This window comes from Hemitrygon akajei, chromosome 14, assembly GCF_048418815.1.
Source record: "Hemitrygon akajei chromosome 14, sHemAka1.3, whole genome shotgun sequence".
NCBI lineage: Eukaryota > Metazoa > Chordata > Chondrichthyes > Myliobatiformes > Dasyatidae > Hemitrygon > Hemitrygon akajei.
Genome location: NC_133137.1, coordinates 65,300,155 through 65,324,438, shown reverse-complemented (window position 1 = coordinate 65,324,438; position 24,284 = coordinate 65,300,155). Strand labels below are relative to the sequence as shown.

Below are 24,284 nucleotides of genomic sequence, written 5' to 3'. Positions count from 1 at the left end.
ATGTTACAATGGTCATGGGGGATTTCAATATGCAGGTAGAGTGGGAAAATCAGTTTGCTGCTAGATCCCAAGAGAGGGTATTTCTGGAATACCTACGAGGTGGCCTTTTAGAACAGCTTGTGGTTGAGCCCAATAGGGGTGTAATGCAATGAATCAGAATTGATTAGAGGGCTTAAAGTAAAGGAACCATTAGGAGGCAAAGATTATAATATGATAGAATTAACATCGCAATTTGAGAGGTAGAAGCTAAAGTTGAATATACCTGTATAACAATGGAGTAAAGGGAATTACAGAGGCATGAGAGAGGAATTAGCCAAAATTGATTGGAAAAGAACACAGACAGGGATGACTGCAGAGCAGCGATGGCTGCAATTTCTGAAAACAATTCGCAAGGCACAGGATATGAATGTCCCAAAAAGAAAGAAGTATTCTCAAGGCTCGATGACATAGCCATGGGTAATAAGATAAGTCAAAGCTGACATAAAAGCCAAAGAGGGTGCATATAATTGAGAAAATATTAGTGGGAAGTTAGAGGATTGGGAAACTTTGAAAAATGAACAGAAAGAAACTAAAAAGTCATTAAGGAAAAGATGCAATACAGAAGTAGGCTAGCCAATAATATTAAAGAGGAGACCAAAACTTTGTTCAGATACATGAAGTGTAAAAGAGAGGTGAGAGTAAATACTGGACCACTGAAAATGACGCTAGAGAGGTAGTAATGGGGGACAAGGGAATGGCGGATGAAGTGAAGTATTTTGCATCAATCTTCACTGTGGAAGACACTAGCAATAAGCTGGAAGTTCAAGAGTGTCAGAGATCAGAAGTGTGTGAAGTTGTCATTAATAGGGAGAAGGTTATTGGGAAACTGAAAGGTCTGAAGATAGATAAGTTATCAGGACCAGAGAGTGTACACTCCAGAGTTCTGAAGGAGGTGACTGAGGAGATTGTGGAAGCATTAGTAATTATCTTTCAAGAATCATGAACTTCTGGAATGGTTGGGGAAGACTGGAAAATTGCAAATGTCACTCCACTCTTCAAATAGAGAGAAGGGCAGAGGAAAGGAAATTATAGGCCAGTTAGGATGACCATATCGGTTGGGAAGATGTTGGAGTCGATTGTTAAGGATGTGGTTTTGGGGCACTTGGAGGCACATATTAAAATAGGCCGCAGTCCACATGAACCTTTTCTGATTATCTGCTGTTGACCAGTGGTGTTCCACAGGGGTCTGTGTAGGACTACTTCTTTTTACGTTGTATGTCAATGATATGGATGGTACAATTGATGGCTTTGTTACAAAGTTAGTGGGCAATGCGAAGAGAGGTGAAGTGGTAGGTGGTTTTGAGTAAGTAGCGAGGTTACAGCAGGATTTAGATAGATTAGGAGAACAGGCAAAGAAGCGGCAGATGGAATACAGTGTCAGAAAGTGTACGGTCATGTACTTTGGTAGATGAAATAAAGTCATAGGCTATTTTCTAAACAGATAGAAAGTTCAAAAACCTAAGGTGCAAAGGGACTCAGGAGTCCTTGTGTAGGATTGCCTAAAGATTAACTTGCAGGTTGATTTGGTGGGGAGGAAGGCAAATACAATGTTAACATTAATTTTGAGAGGACTAATATATAAAAGCAAAGATGTAATGCCGAGGCTTTATAAAGCACTGGTGAGGCCTCACTTGAATATTATGAGCAGTTTTGGGCCCCTTATCTTAGAAAGGATGTGCTGACACTGGTAGGGTTCAAAGGAGGTTCACAAAAATTATTCCAGGATTGCAGGCTTGTTATATGAATACTGTTTGATAGCTCTGGGCCTGTATTCACTAGAATTTAGAAGAATCAGCAGTGACCTAATTGAAAGCTATCGAATGTTGAAAAGTCTCCAAAGAGTGGATGTGGAGAGAATGTTTCCTATGGTGGGAGAGTCTGAGACCAGAGGACATAGCCTCAGAACAGAGGAGCGTCCTTGTAGAATGGAGATGAGGAGGAATTTTTTTTTAGGCAGATAGTGGTGAATCGGTGGAATTCATTGCTACAAGCACCTGTGGAGACCATGTCTTTATATATATTTAAGACAGAGGTTGATACATTCTTGATTGGTCAGGGCATGAGGAGATATGGAGAGAAGGCAGGAGATTGGGGCTGAGAGGGAAAATGGATCAGCATTGACAAAATGGTGGAGCAGACTTGAGAGGACAAATGGCCTAATTCTGGTCCTACATATTATGATCTTAAAGCTAAGAAAAGCCAAAGGAAAAAACGATTGTGGTCATTTCATACTCAGGCTAGAGATAACAAAAATTCCAGTGATAACAATTATCAGAATCAGGTTTAATATCACTGGTATATGTCATGAAATTTGTTGTTTTGTGCCAGCAGTATATTGCAATACGTAATAAAAATGTATAAATTCCAGTAAGAAATGTACATAAAAATAAAATTAAATAAGTAATGCAAAAAAGAGCAAAAAAAGGTAAGGTTGTATACATACATAGGTTCATTGTCCATTCAAAAATCTGATGGCAGAGAGGAGCAAACTGTTCCTGAAACATTGAGTGTTTGTCTTCAAGTTCCCATACCTCTTCCTTGATTGTAGCCCAGGATAATGGAAGCCCTTTATGATGAATGCCATCTTTTGAAGACGTCCTCAATGCTGTGCTCATGATCAAGCTGGCTGAGTTTACAACTTCTTGCAGATTTTTTTCGCAATCCTCTGCAATGGACCCTCTATATCAGATGATGATGCATCAGTTAGAATGCTCTCCACAGTACATCTTGTAGAAATTTGTGAGAGTTGTCCGTGACATACCAAGTCTCCTCAAAATCCTAATGAAATATTGCCGCTGTTGTGCCTTCTCTGTATTTGCATCAATATATTAGGCCTAGGATAGATCTTCAGAGATGTTAACAGCAAGGAACTTGAAACTGCTCACCCTTTTCATTGCCAATCCCTTGATGAGGACTGGTGTGTGTTCCCTTGACTTTCTCTTCCTGAAGTCCGTGATCAATTCCTTGGTCTTACTGACACTGAGTGCAAGATTGTGTTGTGACACCAATCAACCAGCTAATCTATCTCACTCTTGTATGCCTCTTCATCACCACCTGAAATTCTACCAACAATAGTTGTGACATTGGCAAATTTATAGATGGTGTTTCAGTTGTGACTATCCCACACAATCATGGGTATAGAGAGAGCAGAGCAGTAGGCTAAACACGCATCCTTGAGGTGGCCCAGTGTTGATTGTCAGTGAGGAGATGATGTTATTTCCAATTAGCACTTTCTGTAGTCTCCCAATAAACAAATCAAGGATCTAGTCGCAGAGAGAGGTACCTGGGCCCAGGTTTTGGAGCATTTTAATTAGTACTGAGGGTACGATTGTGTTAAATGTTGAGCTGTAATCAATAAACAATAGCTTGACATAGATATTGCTATTATCTAAATGATCAAGGCTGACTGGAGAGACAGTGAGATTGCATCTGTTGTAGACCTATTGCACTGAAAGGCAAATTGCAGCAGGTCCACATCCTTGCTTAGACAGGAGTTGACTCTGGCTATGATGGACCTCTCAAAGCTCTTAATCACAGCAGATGTGAGTGATGGTCATTGAGGAAGTTCATCCTGCTTGCTTTGAGCACTGGTATGATCGTTGACTTTTTGAAGCAGGTGATAACCTCTGACTGCAGCAGTGAGAGATTTAAGATGTCCTTGAACACTCCACCAGTTGTTTGGCCAGGTTTTTAGTGCCTTACCAGGTACATTATCTGGTTCTGATGTTACGAGTGATGAATAGACCTGATGGACAATGGGGTACAGAGTTAACCATCCCCCCCGAGAAACACGAACTATTACTGTTGCTATGCTGACCATGAGAAAGAGAGACGGAAAAACAAGCAAGAATATCGGTGACAGATAAGAGAGACGGGGAAATTGCTGATTAACCGTATTGTGACTCCTTTTTTGAATTATTTACTGTTTCGCTGCAAGGACAATAGTTTGCTCATAAACATTCCTCAGTGGACTGAAGGAGTGGCCTTATTTGATGGACACAGTCATTCAGGAGTGATGGATAACTGAGTCCCCGTGAGTAGGGATAAAAGACAAGTCTGGAGAGACACCCTCCAGACACGCCAGTGGACACTGATTGAGTGTTGGAACCCACAAGAAAGGTGGGGGCTTCGAAGATCAAACCAGGAGGTCGGTCATTAAGGCTATCAGTGTTAAAGCAGGGCCGGTGGGGACTTGTGTGTGTGTGTCCACTCATGCCAGAGTGATGAGTCCACCACAGAAGAACGGTCTAGCAGAAGGACGGAGAGGTCATAACTGAATGACCACACCGTTATGACGGATTAAGAAAGCAAAGGAAGGTTTGCCTGACTGTAGCTGTTACATCTCGCTCTCTCTCTCACTCTCTCTCTCTCCCCAATGATTACAATACAACAACTATAACTACATCAGCACTCATGAACTGAACTTTATACTTTTCTATGACAATTTATTTACCCCTAGACATCGATAGAGCTTGTTTATTATTGATTATTATTATTCCTACACTTTTAGGTTTATTACTGCTAACTGGTTTTATATGTATATTTGCATTATTGATATGGTTTTGCTTATTTTTATTAATAAACACCTTTAGTATAGTACCACCATACTCCCAACAAATTCTTCTTTCTCTGCTGGTTAGACACCCAGTTACGGGGTACGTAACACTGACAACTTGTGAGGGTTCATCCTCTTGAAAGGTATTTAGACGTTGGCAAGAAAACACAGGGTCAACAGATGCTGCATTGATTTGCAGAGATGTCACTTTATCTCTCTTTCAAAGTGTGCATAAAAAGGCATTGAGTTCATCTGGGAGGGATACATCACAGCCATTCATGGTGTTAGATTTCGCCTTGTAGTAAGTAATGTCCTGCAAACCCTGTCAGAGCTGATGTATATCCATTTTTATCTCTAACTTCAATTGGAATTGTTTTTTTGCTCTTAAAATACCCTTCCATAGTTCATACCAGGAGTTCATGTGTAGTTCTGGATCATTGGCCTTAAATGCCACAGATCTAGCCCTCAGCAAATGATGAATCTCCTGGTTCATCCATGGCTTTTGGCTTGAGTGTATCCAGTATGTTCTCGAAGACAGACAGTCATCCACAGAGGTCTTGATGAAGTCAATGACAACTGGCATATTCATTCAGATCTGAGAAAAATCTTTGAATATTGCCCAGTCCACTGACTCAAAGCAATCCTGTAAGCACTCCTCTGCCTCCTTTGACCATACCTTTTTGGTCCTCACCACTGGTGCTGTAGTCTCCGCCTGTATGCTGGGAGTAGAAGCCAGATGATTAGACTTCCCGAAGTGTGGCCATGGGACAGCACTGCAAGCCTTCTTGATAATGGTGTTACAGTGATCTAGTGTGTCGACTCGTCTGGTTGCACAGGCGATACGTTTGTGGTAATTGTTCAAGCTGGCCTGGGTGAAACTATAAAACCTATAAATCTGGATATTTTATAGGTTTTTAAGTAGCACGATACCTGCGACTGAAAACTATGTAGTTTCTAGAGAAATATAGATGTAATTATACTATAGTTACTGGAAAATTCACTGAAAAATTACATGTACATATTTAAGTGATTACATAAAAAACTGAAACAAGCATAGAAAGTTAAACTGCAAGAAAATAACAACTGTACATGCCAATCTAACAGTTGGTATTTCTTAAGCAAACACGAGGAAATCTGCACATGCTGGAAATTCAAGCAACACACACAAAATGCTGGTGGAACACAGCAGGCCAGGCAGCATCTATGGGAAGCAGCACTGTCAACGTTTCGGGCCGAGACCTGACGAAGGGTCTCAGCCCAAAACGTCGACAGTGCTTCTTCCTATAGATGCTGCCTGGCCTGCTGTGTTCCACCAGCATTTTGTGTGTGGTAGTTGGTATTTCTTACTTACCAGGGCAAGTTATATGTGATATAACCTGAAGGGCCTCAAGATGTAGCGAACAACTGTTTGCATAATTCTTCAAAGTGTTTACTGTCCTACTTAAGGTTAAAGTCCTGACATCTAGATTTAGATTGCTGAAAAGACATTAAATAATTATAGCTCAGTAATCTATTGCATAAAATAAAATCAAAATGTAAACATTTGTAGAATTTCACTTTTACCTCAAAGATTTACAAAAACAAAATAAAATCATATCTACATACACTATTTTTCATGATAATAGAGAATATAGTTTATCAAAAAGTCTGCAGAGATGGCACAGGGGTTGTTTCATTATTTGGAATCTAATTAGAATTCAAAACATAACAATGTATGATTGCACTAACACACACAAAATGCTGGAGCAACTCAGCAAGGCTGGCAGCACCTATGGAGGGAAATAAACAGTCAACATTTTAGGGGCAAGAGCATTCATCAGGACTGGCCTGAAACTTCGATTGTTTGTTCCCCTCTGCAGATGCTGCCTCTAGGATTTTGTCTGTGTTGCTCTAAGTTTTCAGCATCTGAAGAATCTCTTTTGTTTATAACATATTATTGGATTTAATTTTCTCTCCAGGTTAGAATTGAACGCAAATGACTTTGGCAGTTTTCTGATTTAAACAGGTAATTAACATTCAGAAACTACATTACAGCTAGTTTCCCTTAGGATGTGAGTGAGTGAGGGCCTCTGGCAGTCAGAATTGACCATGGATATTGCGTTCTTGCTGACTAGATACATAAGCCTGGCCAGTATGATATGGAGAGCAAGCTGCCCCTCTCCACACATCTGATGAACCTAAAGGAACGGCAGATTGGTACCAGCAGCATCGCAGGAGTTGCCTGTCAGCACTGAACTCAGTGTAGGAATGTCTTAGGGACTCCAGCTCTGGATTTTTCCCTCAGGGTTTACTCCCAAAGCCTTCCCCATGAGTGGGTATAGCTTCAAGGCACCAGAAGTTTGAGATCAGAGTTTTCCTTCTCCTAGATGAGCAGCCAACCATGGCTGATGAGCTCCATCTGCCCTAATCAACCGGTTTTAAGGCACCAGTAACCTGCTTTTGCCCCTTCTCCTATCAATAGAAATGCTTCCACTGGGCTTCGTAGCTAAGCCACACGTGAAGGCCAGGAGCTAGACTCATCAGAGGCTAGCTGAGGTGCATGCCATTGGGAGCATTGAATAGATAGCCGGAGTTTGTCCGCATAACTAACCCCAGCTATAACAACCTTTAGGAGATTTTCTGATATTAAGGAATCCACTTTTGCAGTTGTGCTTGCAAATATCCTAAAAACTGTAAAAAAAATACAGATTATACATTACCTGAGAATTCTAAGTTAGGCAGTTCATGAGATCCATTTCAATTACATAATTAATAGTAAATGTAAAAATACTGTTGCTAAAAAGATACATCTTCCTTCGTTAAGCACTGAGATTATGCTGATGAATCTGCAGAATTTATTGCCACAAACATTACTGTGCAAAATACTTCAGCACATACATATAGCTAGGCTGCATATGACTTTTGCATAATACTGCAGTAATTTTATGCTGCAAAAAATAAATAAATTTCATGACACATGTGAGTGATGATAAACCTGATACTGAAAATAGGCAGAAGAGATGCTGCACATCTCCCACATTAGTGTACATTCATAGGATAAAGGGCAGGGAGAGGAGAATCATGGATGGAAAAAGGGGACAGGGAGCGGGGAGGGAGTGGGCAGTACCAGCGAGACATTCTGTAATGATCAATAAATCAATTGTTTGGAATCAAATGGCCTTTCCTGGTGTCTCAGGGCTGGGTGTGTCTGCAACCTCGCCACCCACTGCCCCCAGGACTCCTCCTCTGCCACCTATCTCACACCCCTCCCTCAGCACTCCACCCTAGGCATTTCCAACATCCTTTGCTCCACCAGATTTACAAACTCACTCTCCACTCCATGCTGACAAATACAGTACTGTGCAAAAGTCTTAAGTAACGTAGCTATTTATTTGTGCCTAAGACTTTTAATAGGCTCGTGATTAGTAAGGGTGTCAAAGGTTTAGGAAGAAGACAGGAGAATGGAATTGAAAGAGAATAATAAATCAACCATGGAAAGCAGACTTTATAGGCTGGATGGATGAATTTTGTTCCTTTGCCTTATTATGGTCTAGTTAAAAATCACAATATCGAATAGCGGTAAATGAATACTGAGTAAATTAGCAAATGACTAATTAAATCATAATGTGTCAATAAGAGAAGTTCACTATAAATCTAGGATGTCAAAAGCATAATATTTCTTTTATGGTTGCGCAATTCAGAGATGAAATGTTAGAATATGTACAGTTCAAAAATTAGTTATTTATTACTTTCAAAACAGTTATATAATAAAGATTTGCAGTGGAAGTCAACAGTCTGATAAAAGTAGCAAAGACAGAGGATCAAATACAGTAGAGTCCAGAATTAGAAATTCGATAGTAAAGAGCAATTTTTTCTGCTTTGCCTACTAGCTCAGAAAAAGACAACTGAAAGTTAAGTGATCAGTTCAGTTCATGTATTATACACGATGGATGAGAATTTATAGCCTTTGCCTTCCAGTTATAACCTATGCTTCCAAGCAAAAAACAAAAATATTTACCTCCCAAGATAAAGCTTATTAAGTAACTTGCAGGCACTCTCCAAGATATGACTCGAGTCTAAATCATTTTTCATATGTTCTAAAATGTTGATATGTATCCCTTTTCCCAACAGAAGTTTCCTTATTTGTACTATTAACAAAAGAAAACAAAACATTATTCAAAGAAAATGAGTTAATATTTAGTTAGAATGCATTCTCCCATTTTCAACTTACTGCTTTGGTCTGCCAAAGTTGCCAGAGTACTTGCAGCTGCCTGAAACACTTCCTTTGACGCAAAATGTAGTAACATGGCTGCCATCACCTGCCGATGAATTGGATAGCTACAATATAAAATTGAATAAATCAAAATATATAAAAACCATTTAAATTTTCAAATACTCCTATCGTAAAAACAATGAGGCCAGAACAGAGCACTTTTAAAACAACAAAAGGCATTACCATGCTTCTTCATCTCCAATCTTTGTGTGAAGATTATTCTGATACACGAGTAAATTGTTCAGAGCCCAACAAGCTGCTTCCTGAAAGAAATGTGTTGCAAAAATTGATCACACTTGTACTGATCAACCTGTCTTGTAGTAATAGCACCTTGCAACTTGAACAAGTTAGGATTAAGTCATCCCTCCCATTAACAAAAGCTGTCAATGACTATTTACTTCCTTCGTGAACCACCACCTTCAGCTGCTTTAACATTTTCACTGAAGCAAAACTTATAGTCACATTCAAAATTGAACTTGAACATTTTCTGGTATATACAATGCAAAGAAGGAAAAAACACAAGTTGGAAAAACAGAAATCTCTGTTGCATTGAGAAAATCTAGATTAAGCCTAAAACCATAAGATACAGAAGCAGAATTAAGCCATTTGACACATCAAGTCTGCTCAGCGATTTCATCATAGCTGACCCAATTTTCCTCTCAGCTCCCATCTCCTGTCTTCTCCCTGTATCCCTTAATTCCCTGTCCAATCAAGAATCTGTCAACCTCTGCCTTAAATATACATAAAGACTTGGCCTCCACAGTAGCGTATGGCAAAGAATTCAACAGATTTACCTCCACATCTCTGTTCTAAATGGACGCCCACTATTCTTAAGGCCTCTTCCACATAAGAAACATCCTCTCCTCATCCACTTATCAAGGCTTTTCTTCATTAGATAGATTTCAATGAGGTCACCTCTCATTCTTCTGAATTCTAGATCCCCAGAGCCATCAAATGTTCTTTCAGTCCTGGAATCATTTTCATAAATCTCCTTTGAACCCTCTCTAGTTTCAGCACATCCTTCTAAGAAAAAGGTCCTACACTGTTCATAATACTCCAAGTAAGGCCTCGTCCAGGCTTTATAAAGTGTCAACATTACATCCTTGGTTTTATGTTCTAAAGTGCATGACCATACACTTTCCGACACTGTATTCCATCTGCCATTTCTTCGCCCATTCTCCTAATCTGTCCAAGTGCTCCTATAGCCTCTACGATTTCCTCAAAACAACCTGCTTCTCCACCTACTTTCATATCATCTGCAAACTTTTCAACATAGCTATCCATTCCATCATCCAAATCATTGACATATAATGTAAAAATAATTGCTTCCAACACAGACACCTGTGGAACACCATTAGTCACCAACAGCCAGTCAGAAAGGATCCTTTTATTTGCACTCTTTGTCTCCTGCCAATCAGCCACTGCTTTATCCATGCTGGAATCTTTTCTGTAATACTGCTTTTTATTTCTTCAGTGAATTCCACCAGATTTTTCGGGCAAAATTTTCCCTTAAAGAAACTTTGCTGACTATGACTATGACCTATTTTATCATGTGCCTCCAAGTACCCTGAGCCCTCATACTTAATAATCAGCCTAATTCCACAGATTCACTCTCCTTTGTCTATCCTGCTTGTTATTTCTTCAAAGAATTCCAACAGATTTGTCAGGCAACATTTTCCCTTGAGGAAACTATGCTAAGACCTATTTTATCATGTGCCCTGAGACCTCACTTTAATAATCAACTCCAGCATCTTCCCAGCCACTGAGGTCATACTGCTGTTGCCTGGGAAACTTCTTCATTCAAGGGCTGATGGCAGTATAAAACAAGCTGTCAGCAAAAGATATGGGTTCAATTGCAACATTCAAGAGAAATTTAGTTAAGTATAAGGATTAGAGGGATAAGGAGACTTATGGTCCAGGTGCAGGTCGATGGTACAAGACAGAATTACAGTTTGGTTAGATGTGCTGAAGAGCCTGTTTCTGTGCTGTAGTGCCCTCTGACTCGATGATTAAACAAGTTACCTGGAATTTATGCAAAAGTTAAATGAATGAATCATTAGGAATGGCATATTTGTACTTTCTAAGAGCTTTCAACAAGATCTCACTTAAAATATTAGTGTAAATAACGAGAGCATAAACTTAGGCAAGAGATCCAGGAGATCATTTAATACACAAAAAGTAGTCTGTTTCCAGAACAAGTAGGTGATAAAAGCAAGAACAATAACAATAACAATATCTTAAGTGGTGTCTGGATAATTACTGGAATGAAAAGGGCACAGAGTGAAATAGGATTATTGCAGGCAAGTAGAATTAGTAATGATAGGCATGATGGTCAGCAAATACATGTTGGGCAAAAGGGTCTCTCTCTAGTCTGACTTCATCAATTTTACACATTTGGAAAAAAACTCCTATTACTTGATATGAATTACAGCATATTACTCTTATGCTTCCTGATGGTAGCTAAATACTTCAAGAAGAAAATTCAGAATAAAAAAACATTAAATAGAGAAATTGTAAATTGTAACATCCCTCACCTGGACCTTAGCGTTTCCCTTGTATAACTCCAAAGCCTTAGAGCATTCCTCCAGCCAGCAGAGATCATCCTTTTGCTCACCAAGATCTTTATTTGCGATTATTGTTTCAGCTTTAGAAGCGGACAATGAAGTAACAGAAAATACAGTATTCTGGTCAAAAGGGATATTATAATAACAGCAAATGATTTGTCATTCAAATCTACCCAGAAATTGGCATCTCATGCTTACTTTCTGATGCTTAAGCAGTAAAAGCACTGTATATGAAAGAAGAGCCTTCATGCATAATGGTTTAGAATTTGCAGATGTTTTCACAAGCAAATCTCAGGACTCCTGGACAAATTCAAATAACCTAATATTTATCTGAACTTTGTTTGCTCTTTGTAACATGAATATGCATAATTTAATAATATTACCGGAATTTGCTAGAATCCACCAGCCTTCATGTTAGGGAATCTCTTCTCTGATTCAATATTGTACACATGTATATACCTGTTAAACTGTTTGAATGGCAATAATATGGGACAGCAAAAAGGTAAGGACAAAGCACTACATTTAAGAAATAGATATATATTAGTTGTTCTTTCTGTTTAAAGTATCTTTAAATATTTTGATGAATCTTTTTACATTGTCTATTTCAGGTTTTTTTTAGATGTATGACACAAGAGTTGTAAGCTTGAAGGACTTATTCTTTTCCTGTCATGTTCCGAACCAACCAACTTGCTCAACCTCATATGCTCCACAGAGACAAGTCACTTTATATCCAAGAAAATTACAAACCAGCAAAAGCAGACACAAGATATGGTGCAAGTAAAATTGGACAACGTGCAATCTGAGAGGTGAAGTTGAAGATCTTGTCCAACTCAGCAAAACTGAGGCTGAAACTGATTGTTTATTTCTCTCCATAGGAGCTGCCTGACTTGATGAGTTCCTCCAGCACTTTTTGTGTGTTGCTCAAGATTTAAACATTTGCAGAATCTTGTATGTTTGTATGTAGTGAAGTGTTTTTGAAGTGGAATCACTGATATGACCCAAGAAGAGCATGATACAATTTACACATCACTAGTTCCCACAAACAGTAAGGGGCAACGATCATATACTCGCAATGTTGATTTGCATTGGCCAAACACAACATTTTGGTTTTATGTTGGGTTAGTGTCATCTACAAAACTTCTGCTTTATTTTCTGGAGCAAGATTCAAACCCACAAAGTTTTGTCTACAATATCTTGTCTAGTGCATACTGCACCAACCGCCGCCACTGGGCTATAAACGTGCAGGAGCAGTGTGTGGTTAAATGCCTTGCTCAAGGACGCACATGCTGCCACGGCTGAGGCTCAAACTAACGACCTTCAATTCGCCAGCCCAAAGCCTTAACCACTTGGCCAGCTAAGTTGAAGTCAAACTGTGCAAATTCATTACCTTGGAGCAGACATGATAATTTGTGCAGGAAAGTAACCAAGATATTAAAAATAATACACAGATTCATCAAGATTTCTACAAAATAGTTGGTAAATATTTCATAGAGGATTCTTAAATTCGTTTTTTGCCTGCTAAGTCCAGCTATGCCATTAATGCTTAAATTATTAATTTGGAGTCAATTTAAAATTATATCATCCCATGTCGCCTATTTAAGAAATTCTACAGATCTCAACTCACAGTAAAGCTTCAGTTTAAATTTCCATGAAGAGGAAAGGTCCTTTTTCTCTGCTAAATTCCCATTTACGTTCTTTCTACTTTAGTAAAGCACTAAGTGGAAAGGAAATGGTTCTTGATGGGAAAATAGAAGCTATGAAAAAAATGAAATAGGAAGCATATTCACATGCTCTCTAAAATTCTGCAACTATTGGGCCCTTTCCATTAGGTGATTTCTGAAGAATGATGAAAAGAACATGCAAGTTATGAAGTTGTGCTCCATATTTGAACAAATTTCAAATAATTTATTTTACTAACATTTTTGAATGTTTCTTACTTAAAAGAGCTATACTGCTCAAAGCTGCAGCTTGTAAATTACAATTGTGTGGATATTTCATAACTGCTTCAATGATGATTTCATGTACTCCATTGAGAACCAAAATGCTGTAAAAATTATCTGAAAAACAAAATACAAATTTGTTTGATTAATTAGCTCACTTTCTCTTCAGAAAAAGTACTCTTCAACTGCCTAGTTTTTATTAAAATTGCAATTCAATGTTGATAAGGAAATTAAACTCACCAAATGCAAACCTCTGAAATAAACAGCAACCAACTTCATGAATTGCTTCACTGTCGGGAAATCTTTTCATTACATCCATTACCAGACTGTAACATTTTTCATGTCCAGACATCAGGATTTCTACATTATTTTCTGAAAATAAGAATTTATGTTCAATAGTAAAAAAGCACTAATTTACAGCCCCCTTGCAATATTTACTTCAACATTCATCACCAAGTTCACAGATGTCTTATGTCCATACTGTCACACCTAATAAACACTGACAGATTCAATACCAGTTACCATTTTCATTTCCTTTATCAGCCAACTATTATAAGTCAACTAATGGATAGCAATTTAGCAACTTAATGCACCATCAATAACTCTCGGAGACGTGAGACGAGATATAGGCTTTTATTGGCTGGAAGAAAGAACAAGCAGCAAAAGACCACCACACTACATCCTGGAGACTGAGGCCAGGGCTGTGTCTCCAATCGCCTTTATACCGGGTCCATGGGAGGAGCCAAGGTCTGCGGGAGGAGCCACAGGAGCAGTCAGCGGGGGGGGGGGGTGGGGGGGGGGGTGTCCAGACAGGTATATGTAGCTCACCACACAACTATTAAGCAAAATTATAATTTCAAATAGCTCGATAAAGTTCTGACAAGCGATTATTAAACTAGAAGACTTACGTGAACCAGCCAAAGGAAGGAGAGTTCTCAGAGCGTACAGTACTGTACCCTCATGTTCCGTAAAGTTTTTAATGGCTTGAAGAATAACAAGGTGATCTTCAGCTTCCACAAATTCAAGGACCTGCTCATCTGAAACTTAAAATCAGTACCAAATATTTCAACACCCATTTGGCAAGAATGGAAATAATTGGCAGGAGAATAGGGGGAGGTCAGGCCCCTGCCACACCATTTCAAGCCACTTTTGTAATTGTAATACCTTTTTCTAAGAGTCTGTACAACACTTGACATCCATGCATCTGGACTTCACACCATTTAGGAAATCTGCGCATTCCATCAATAACCACAGAGAAAACATCAATTTCTTCATCTCGAAGCAATAATGAAATTTCATCTGCAATGTGATTTCAAAGCAACACTTTTTTTCAGATGCTTGCATGTAATCCAAATTACAACATCCATCAACAAAAATTTTAACAACTCTAAATAGCTAAGTATTTACATCTTTTGAAAGTAATGTTCCATTAACAATGGATACTTCATCAATCATTCACTTTGGATTTGCTGTATTAAATCAAATCATGCTAGTCCTTTTAAAATCCAATGTGTTTAGGAAATCTTCACTAATAGATGTGTCCACATTTCAAGCAAAAATTATTTGTCACAGATCTATGAATTCTGTGTTCTGAAGAAAGGTCCTGCCCAGAATGATATGGGCTTTGGCTCAGTGGACTTAGGCGGTAATGGGAGGAGGTAAGGTAGGTTTGCCTGTGTTAATTGTGGAAAGCAAGTATGCGTGTGAGGCCGGTGTTCTGTGCTCGGTGTCAGATGTGGGAGGTCCTGGAGTCTCCCAGCCTCCTGGAAGGCCATACCTGCACCTGGTGTGTCGAGCTGCAGCTCCTAAGGGACCACGTTTGGGAACTGGAGTTGCAACTCGATGACCTTCATCTGGTCAGGGAGAGTGGCTGCACTCCTGAACAATAAGTACTCCTGTTTGAGTACTGTTGGGGGGGGGGGGGGGGGGAACAGCCTACCTGGGGGAAGCAACAGTGGCCGTGCCTCTGGCACAGAGTCTGGCCCTGTGGCTCAGAAGGGTAGGGAAAGGAAGAGAAACACAGTAGTGATAGGGGACTCTATAGTTAGGGGTCAAACAAGCAATTCTGTGGACGCAGGAAAGAAACTCAGTTGGCAGTTTGCCTCCCAGGTGCCAGGGTCCGGGATGTTTCTGATCACGACCACGATATCCTGCAGTGGGAGGGAGAACAGCTAGAGGTCGTGGTACATATTGGTACCAATGACATAGGTAGGAAAAGGGAAGAGGTCCTGAAAACAGACTACAGGGAGTTAGAAAGGAAGTTGAGAAGCAGGACCACAAAGGTAGTAATCTTGGGATTACTGCCTGTGCCACATGACAGTGAGTATAGGAATAGAATGAGGTGGAGAATAAATGCATGGCTGAGGGATTGAAGCAGGGGGCAGGGATTCAGATTTCTGGATCATTAGGACCTCTTCTGGGGCAAGTGTGACCTGTACAAAAAGGATGGGTTGCACTTGAATCCCAGGGGGACCAATATCCTGGTGGGTCAGTTTGCTAAGGCTACTGGGGAGAATTTAAACTAGAAATGTTGGGGGGTGGGAACCGAACTGAAGAGACTGGGGAAGAGGCAATTGGCTCACAAATAGAGAAAGCTTGTAGACAGTGTGTGAGGAAGGATAGGCAGGTGATAGAGAAGGGATGCGCTCAGACCGCTGGTTCAAGATGTGTCTACTTTAACACAAGGAGTATTGTGAACAAAGTGGATGAGCTTAGAGTGTGGAGCAGTACTTGCAGCTGTGATGTGGTGGCCATTGAAGAGATTTGGATGGCTCAGGGACAGGAATGGTTACTTCAAGTGCCGTGTTTTAGATGTTTCAAAAAGGATAGGGAGGCAAAAGAAGTGGGGCGTGGCACTGTTGATCAGAGATAGTATCACGGTTGCAGAAAAGGTGGACGTCATGGAGGGATTGTCTACAGAGTCTCTTTGAGTGGAGGTTAGGAACAGGAAAGGGTCAATAACTCTACTGGGTGTTTTTTATAGGCTGCCCAATAGTACAGAGATATCAAGGAGCAGATAGGGAAACAGATCCTGGAAAGGTGTAATAATAAGAGTTGTCGTGGTGGGAGATTTTAATTTCCCAAATATTGATTGGCATCTACCTAGAGCAAGGGTTTAGATGGGGTGGGGTTTGTTAAGTGTGTTCAGGAAGGTTTCTTGACACAATATGTAGGATAAGCCTACAAGAGGAGAGACTGTACTTGTTTTGCTATTGGGAAAAGCACCTGGTCAGGTGTCAATGGGGGAGCATTTTGGAGATATTGATCATAATTCTATCTCCTTTACAATAGCATTGGAAAGAGATAGGAACAGACAAGTCAGAAAAGCATTTAACTGGAATAAGGGGAATTATGAGGCTATCAGGCAGGAACTTGGAAGCTTAAATTGGGAAGAGATGTTCTCAGGGAAAGGTACAGAAGAAATGTGGCAAATATTCAGGGGATATTTGTGTGGAGTTCTGCATAGGTACATTCCAATGAGATAGGGAAGTTATGGTAGGGTACAGGAACCGTGGTGTACAAAAGCTGTAATAAATCTAGTCAAGAAGAAAAAAAAAGCTTATGAAAGATTCAGAGAGCTAGGTAATGTTAGAGATCTAGAAGATTATAAGGCTAATAGGAAGGAGCTTAAGAAGGAAATTAGGAGATCTAGAAGGGGCCATGAAAAGGCCTTGGCGGGCAGGACTACAGAAAACCCCAAGGCATTCTACAAGTATGTGGAGAGCAAGCAGCTAAGACGTGAAACAATAGGACCTATCAAGAGTGACAGTGGGAAAGTGTGTATGGAACCGAAGGAAATAGCAGAGGTACTTAATGAATACTTTACTTCTGTATTCACTATGGAGAAGGATCTTGGTAATGGTAGTGATGACTTGCAGCAGACTGAGAAGCTTGAGCATGTAGCTATTAAGAAAGAAGATGTGCTGGAGCTTTTGGAAAGCATCAAGTTGGATGTGGGAGGCAAGGGAGGAGATTCCTCAGCCTCCAGCAATGATCTTTGCATCATCAATGGGGACGGAAGAGGTTCCGGAGGATTGGAGGGTTGCGGATGTTTTTCCCTTATTCAAAAAAGGGAGTAGAGATAGCCCAGGAAATTATAGAACAGTGAGTCTTACTTCAGTGGTTGGTAAGTTGATGGAGAAGATCCTGAGAGGCAGGATTTATGAACATTTGGAGAGGTATACTATGATTAGGAATAGTCAGCATGGCTTTGTCAAGGGCAGGTCATGCCTTACGAGCCTGACTGAATTTTTTGAGGATGTGACTAAACACATTGATGAAGGAAGAGCAGTAGGTGTAATGTATATGGATTTCAGCAAGGCATTTGATAAGGTATCCCATGCAAGGCTTATTGAGAAAGTAAGGAAGTATGGGATCCAAGGGGACATTGCTTTGTGGATCCAGAACTGGCTTACCCACAGAAAGCAAACAGTGGTTGTAGACGGGTCATATTCTGCATGGAGGTCAGTCACCAGTGGTGTAACTCAGGGATCTGTTCTGGGACTCTTATGCTCCGTGATTTTTATAAATAACCTGGATGAGGAAGTGGAGGGATGGGTTAGTAAGTTTGCTGATGACACAAAGGTTGGGGGTGTTGGGGGTGTTGTGGATAGTGTGGAGGGCTGTCAGAGGTTAAAGCGGGACATTGATAGGATGCAAAACTGGGCTGAGAAGTGGCAGATGGAGTTCAACCCAGATAAGTGTGAAGTGGTTCATTTTGGTATGTCAAATATGATGGCAGAATATAGTATTAATGAAAAGACTCTTGGCAGTGCGGAGGATCAGAGGGATCCTGGGGTCCGAGTCCATAGGACGCTCAAAGCAGTTGCACAGGTTGACTCTGTGGTTAAGAAGGCGTATGATGTATTGGCCTTCATCAATCGTGGAATTGAATTTTGGAGCTAAGCGGTAAAGTTGCAGCTATATAGGACCCTGGTCAGACCCCATTTGGAGTACTGTATTCAGTTCTGGTCATCTCACTACAGGAAGGATGTGGAAGCCATAGAAAGAGTGCAGAGGAGATTTACAATGATGTTGCCTGGATTGGGGAGCATGCCTTATGAGAATAGGTTGAGTGAACTCAGTCTTTTATCCCTTGGAGCGACGGAGGATGAGAGATGACCTGATAGAGGTGTATAAGATTATGAGAGGCATTGATTGTGTGGATAGTCAGAGGCTTTTTCCCAGGGCTGAAATGGTTGCCACAAGAGAACACAGGTTTAAGGTGCTTGGGAGTAAGTACAGTGGAGATGTCAGGGGTAAGTTTTTTTACGCAGAGAGTGGTGAATGCGTGGAATGGGCTGCCGGCGGCAGTGGTGGAGGAGAATATGATAGGGTCTTTTAAGAGACTTTTGGATAGGTACATGGAGCTTTGAAAAATAGAGGGCTATGGGTAACCCAAGTAATTTCTAAGGTAGGGACATGTTCGGCACAGTTTTCTGGGCCGAAGGGCCTGTATTGTGCTGAAGGTTTTCTATGTTTCTATGCTTCCAATCTGCAGATCATAGTCCTGACATTTTTATGCAAATACACTTGTTTTAAATTTCCAATTACTCATTCTACTTTTAGAAATGTAAGCACATTATATGATGGACACTAAACAGAGAGTAATTTATCTATATGTCAAACTCTACACACAAAACTATCATAAAAATTAAATGGCTTCTGTATGTTATTTAAATCCCCACATCCGAAAAATGCCCCTGCATCTAATGTTCAACAACATTCTCATACAGAGAGAAATTCGCCTGTCACCTTTACAGAATCCATAAGTAACCAAAACTGTTAACTTAACATAGAGAATCCATTTTGGATTAATTATATTCAAAGCAGTTGGAGTGAAAATAACAATTCATTAATGTTCTGAATTCCAAAGGAAGTGACTCCAGGAACTTGAATGTAAGCAGCACGGTAGCCCCACTGAACCAGGCTCATTAAAACTGATAAAATAGTTTCGCATGTCGGAAGCAAACACGAGGACATCAGCAGATGCTGGAAATTCAAACAGCATGCACAAAATGCTGATGGAACACAGCAGGTCAGGCAGCATCTATAAGGAGAGGCACTGTCGACATTTCGGGCCGAAACCCTTCATCAGGACTAACTGAAAGGAAAGATAGTAAGAGATTTAAAAGTAGTGGGGGAAGGGGAAAACGCAAAATGATAGGAGAAGACCTGAGGGGGTGGGATGAAGCTAAGAGCTGGAAAGGTGATTGGCGAAAGTGATACAGAGCTGGAGAAGGGAAAGGATCATGGGACGGGAGGCCTTGGGAGAAAGAAAGGGGGGAAGCACCAGAGGGAGATGGAGAACAGGCAAACAACTAAATATGTCAGGGATGGGGTAAGAAGGGGAGGTGGGGTATTAACGGAAGTTAGAGAAGTCAATGTTCATGCCATCAGGTTGGAGGCTACCCAGCCGGTAAATAAGGTATTGTTCCTTCAACCTGAGTTTGGATTCATTTTGACAGTAGAGGAGGCCATGGATAGACATATCAGAATGGGAATTAAAATATGTGGAATTAAAATATGTGGCCACTGGGAGATCCAATTGGTGAGACCCAACACAGACTGGGAGACCGTTTCGTTGAACACCTACGCTCAGTCCGCCAGAGAAAGCAGGATCTCCCAGTGGCCAGAGGGGAGATGTGGTGGACTTGACCAGGGGGCGGGCCTTGTCTGCGTAGTGAGGGACCCATTGGGCGTAATAGGAAAAGAAACCCAGGAACTGTTTGAGGGTTCTGAGGGTGTTGGGAAGAGGGGGTTCCAACAGGGGGTGCATACAGTCGGGGTCAGGGCCAATGACCCCGTTCTCCACAACATACCCAAGGATAGCAAGTCAGGTGGTTCTGAACACACACTTGTCCCCGTTATAGGTAAGGTTAAGAGCTTTGGCCGCTTGGAAAAATTGTTGGAGGTTGGTGTCGTGATCCTGCCAGTCGTGACCACAGATGGTGATGTTATCCAGATATGGGAACGTGGCCTTCAGTTGGCACTGGTCCACCATCCAGTCCATTTCCCTCTGGAAGACAAAGACACCATTTGTGACACCGAAGGGGATGCGCAGGAAGTGATAGAGCCTGCCGCCTGCCTCGAAGGCAGTGTAGGGGCGGTCCTCCGGGCGGATGGGGAGCTGATGGTAAGCGGATTTTAGGTCTATGGTCGAGTACACCTTGTACTGAGCTATCTGATTGACCATATCTGCGATGCGGGGTAGGGGGTACGCGTCAAGCTGTGTGAACCTATTGATGGTCTGGCTATAGTCCACGACCATCCTATTTTTCTGCCCGTTCCGAACAACGACCACCTGGGCCCTCCAAGGACTTGTGCTTGGCTCAATGATCCCCTCCCTGAGCAGCCGCTGCACCTCTGACTGAATGAAGGCCCTGTCCCCCGCACTGTACCTCCTGCTTTTAGTTGCCACAGGTTTACAGTCGGGGGTCAGGTTGGCGAACAGCGGTGGGGGAGAGATCTTGAGGGTGGAGAGGCTGCAAGTGGTGTCCGTAGCACGACTGTTGGCATGGTGTTGGGTGGGATGTGCAGGTCGGTGTGTGTGTGTGGTCAGTAGCAGAGTATGTGATGAATTCCCACAGAACTGAGGATTTCTGACACTGATTGGTGGGAGGGGCCCTTCATACTCCATTGTCGCACTTTTCAAGTGGCTCTGGAAGTTGAGCCCCAATAGCAGAGGGGCACACAGTTGAGGCATGACCAGTAAGACAAAGTCCTGATACTCTGTGCCCTGCACCACTAGCGTCGCTACACAACCCCCCCGGGTGTCTGCTGTATGCAACTCAGAAGCCACGGCCACCCTCTGGCTTACCGGCTGTGTCACGAGTCCGCAGCGTTGCACCGTGTCCGGGTGAATAAAACTCTCAGCGCTGCCCGTGTCAAACAGGCAGCTAGTCCTGTGCCCCTCCACCAGGATGTCCATCATTGACCTAGCAAGCTGGTGTGGAGCGCTTTGGTCAAGGGTCACGGAGGCCAGGGTTGAATCATTGTCTTGGTGCCCGGTAAGCACCCGTGGGTCAGAGGCGGGGCGAGGAGGCGCCAACAAAGATGGCCGCCCCCATGCCACGCACACAGCAGGGAGGCAAGATGGCCACCTCGCATGTGGCGCTGCTCGACTCTGCTCATGGTTTGGACTTACAGGCCTTGGCGAAGTGGCCCTTCTTTCCACAGCTGGAGCAGGTAGCTTCTCGGACCGGGCAGCGTTTTCGGGGGAGCTTCTCGAGTCCGCAGAAGTAACACTTCGCAGACTTGCAACTGGCAGCAGTCGTGTTCGACGCACCGGTGGGTTGCAGGGACTTCACGGACTCACGACTGGCAGCAGCCGAGGTCGATTTGCCGGTGGGTTGCGGGGTCTGCGGCATCCATGAGGCTGGCGGGAGATCGCGCACTTGGAGAGCGTCAGCGTTGTGCAGAGCAGCCTCCAGTGTGTCGGCCAGCTCGATCGCCGAATGTAAGGTAAGATCAACATGTTCCAGCAGCCGCTGGTGCACGTACACTGACATGATCCCCGTAACGAAGGCGTCTCTACTAGGAGTTCCGCATGCTGTTCCACTGTCAGCCCCCTGCAATCGCAGGCCTGCACGAGTGTCTGTAGGGCCCGGACACACTCAGCGTTCGACTCTCCGGCCTGCTGCTGCCATGTCGCTAAGCGATGTCTTGCGTAGACGGTGTTCACCGGCCGCAGGTATTGTCTTTTGAGGGCATCCAGCGCGCCCTGATAGTTCAGTTCGTCCCTGATCATGGAGTAGACCCATGGACTGACCCTGGAGAGGAGAACTCTGCGCTTGGTGGCAGGCTTGGTCACTTGAATCTCCTCCAGGTACGATTCGAAGCACGCTAGCCAGAGTTTGAAAGCATTGCCGGCTTCCTGAGATTGAGGGTCAATATCCAATCTGTCAGGTCGTAAAATGCTCTCCATGTTTTAAAATTGCTGTTAATAAAATTGATGCACCATCAATAAATCTTGGAGACTGGAAGTGAACGATAGGCTTTAATTAACAGCAAAAGGGAGCACAACATCTCGAAGACTGAGGGAGGAGCAGTGCCCGAATTGCCTTTATACAGGGGTCTGTGGGAGGAGCCACAGGAGCAGTCAGCAGAGGGGCGTGTCCACACAGGTATACATAGTTTACCACAGTCAAATAACATCTATTGCGGGAATAAACAGTCCAATATTTTGGGGCAAGTCCCTTCATCATGACTGGAAAGGAAAGAGGAAGAACCCAGAATAAGAAGGTGGTGGAAAGAGAAGGAGTACGAGTTGGCAGATGAGAGGTGAAACCAGTTGAGAGGGAAGGTGGTGGGTGGAGAAGGAGGTGGGATGAAGTGAGAAGCTGGGAGGCGACAGGTGAAAAGAGTAAACGGCTGAAGAAGAGAGTGGACCCTGGAAAGAAGAGGGTCACGTGAGGGAGGTGATGAGCATGTAATAGAAAAGAGCAGTGCAAGGTAAGCGAACAATGAAGTTGTGGCAGAGGATTGGAGAGCTCCAGAGTCTGTGAGATTGGCAATGGTGCAGGAGAACACCATGACCTCTTTCTATGGCGTAAGAAAATGTGAACTAGTGCAATGTTCATAATAGTATTTACAACTTGACTCTCATTTTGGTGGTGATGGAGGTTAGGTACAGCATCATGCTCATGCACTGTGCTAGTGAGAGAAAATGACAATGCTAGTGAGAGATCTGTCAACTGCTAAATGCACAGTGATTATTCAGTAAATAACTACAACTTACAAAACATTAATTTGTTCGAAATGCAATTTTCCTGATTCTTTACAATCATAGTCATAGAAAAGCACAGCGCTGAAACAGGCCCTTTGGCCCATCTAGACTGTGCCAAACCATTTAAACAGCCTAGTCCCATCGACTTGCACTGGGACCATGGCCCTCCATACCCCAACCATCCATGTACTGATCCAAACTTTGCTTAAACTTTGAAATTGAGCTTGCTTGCACTAATTGCACTCTCACAACCCTTGAGTGAAGAAGTTCCCCCTTAAGTTCCCTTTAAACTTTTCACCTTTCAGTCTTAAACCATAACATCTAGTTATAATGACCTCTAGTTTCCCATGAGGCACAGCAGCATGGCAGCAGCAGCCTTTCAGACCCGGTGTTACTTTAATTTAATTTTCTAATTTAAGTTTGAATACATAACTTTTGAGTAGGGCACATGGATAACAGAGCAACTATCTACCGTCCCCAGATACTACTACAATACAGAGATCGGCCAAAAACAAACATTCACGAAGATCTGCTGGTCAAATTACGTGACCTCGGCTTGCTGGGGGTAACGGGCCTACATTCCTCGGACTCGCCTGATGCTGGTAGCCGGAGATGGAGATGTCGTAAGCGATGTGCGAGGAAGCAGAAGTGAGGCAAGCAGGCAGAGGTCCGTGCCAGGCAAAAAGCAAACCCTAGCCGGCCAGCTCTCCCGTCCATTCTGATCTCCAATGTCCGCTCCCTGGACAATAAGTTGGACTACATCCGACTCCAACAAAATACTCAGCGGGAGTACAGAGTTTGTTCTGCGTATGTGTTTACAGAGACATGGCTCACTGATAGAACTTCGGACACCACCATTCAGCTGGACGGGCTCGCCTTGTTTCGAGCAGACAGGGATGCAGCTCTCTCCAGTAAGACTCGCGGTGGTGGTGTGTGTATTTACATCAATACAGAATTTTGTAAGAACTCTGTGCTGGTTTCCAGACACTGCTCATCGCTAGTGGAATTTGTGGCTGTTAGATGCTGACCATTTTATTTGCCACAGAAATTCACCTCTGTCCTTATATTCAGTGTGTACATTCCCCCCAGCGCTAATGCTAAGGAGGCGCTCTGTGAACTGTATGGGGCTATTAGCGAACTGCAGAACGCACACCCTGATGGTCTGTTTATTGTTGCCAGTGATTTTAACCACGCGAACCTTAAGTCG

General features: G+C 42.4%; 1 protein-coding gene across 2 annotated transcripts in view; it reads right to left on the bottom strand.

Moving 5' to 3' along the window:
* lrrk2 (leucine-rich repeat kinase 2) overlaps positions 1–24,284 on the bottom strand; it is a 130,695-nt gene that overhangs the window by 89,664 nt on the left and 16,747 nt on the right. For both annotated transcript variants that reach the window (XM_073066270.1, XM_073066269.1), the window contains exons 5-13: positions 14,515–14,649; positions 14,259–14,393; positions 13,591–13,722; positions 13,348–13,467; positions 11,381–11,490; positions 9,030–9,109; positions 8,805–8,911; positions 8,592–8,721; positions 5,946–6,070 (exon numbers count right to left, since the gene is read on the bottom strand). In XM_073066270.1, the coding sequence (XP_072922371.1) occupies positions 5,946–6,070; positions 8,592–8,721; positions 8,805–8,911; positions 9,030–9,109; positions 11,381–11,490; positions 13,348–13,467; positions 13,591–13,722; positions 14,259–14,393; positions 14,515–14,649 (1,074 nt within the window). The remainder of the gene's footprint in view (positions 1–5,945; positions 6,071–8,591; positions 8,722–8,804; positions 8,912–9,029; positions 9,110–11,380; positions 11,491–13,347; positions 13,468–13,590; positions 13,723–14,258; positions 14,394–14,514; positions 14,650–24,284) is intronic.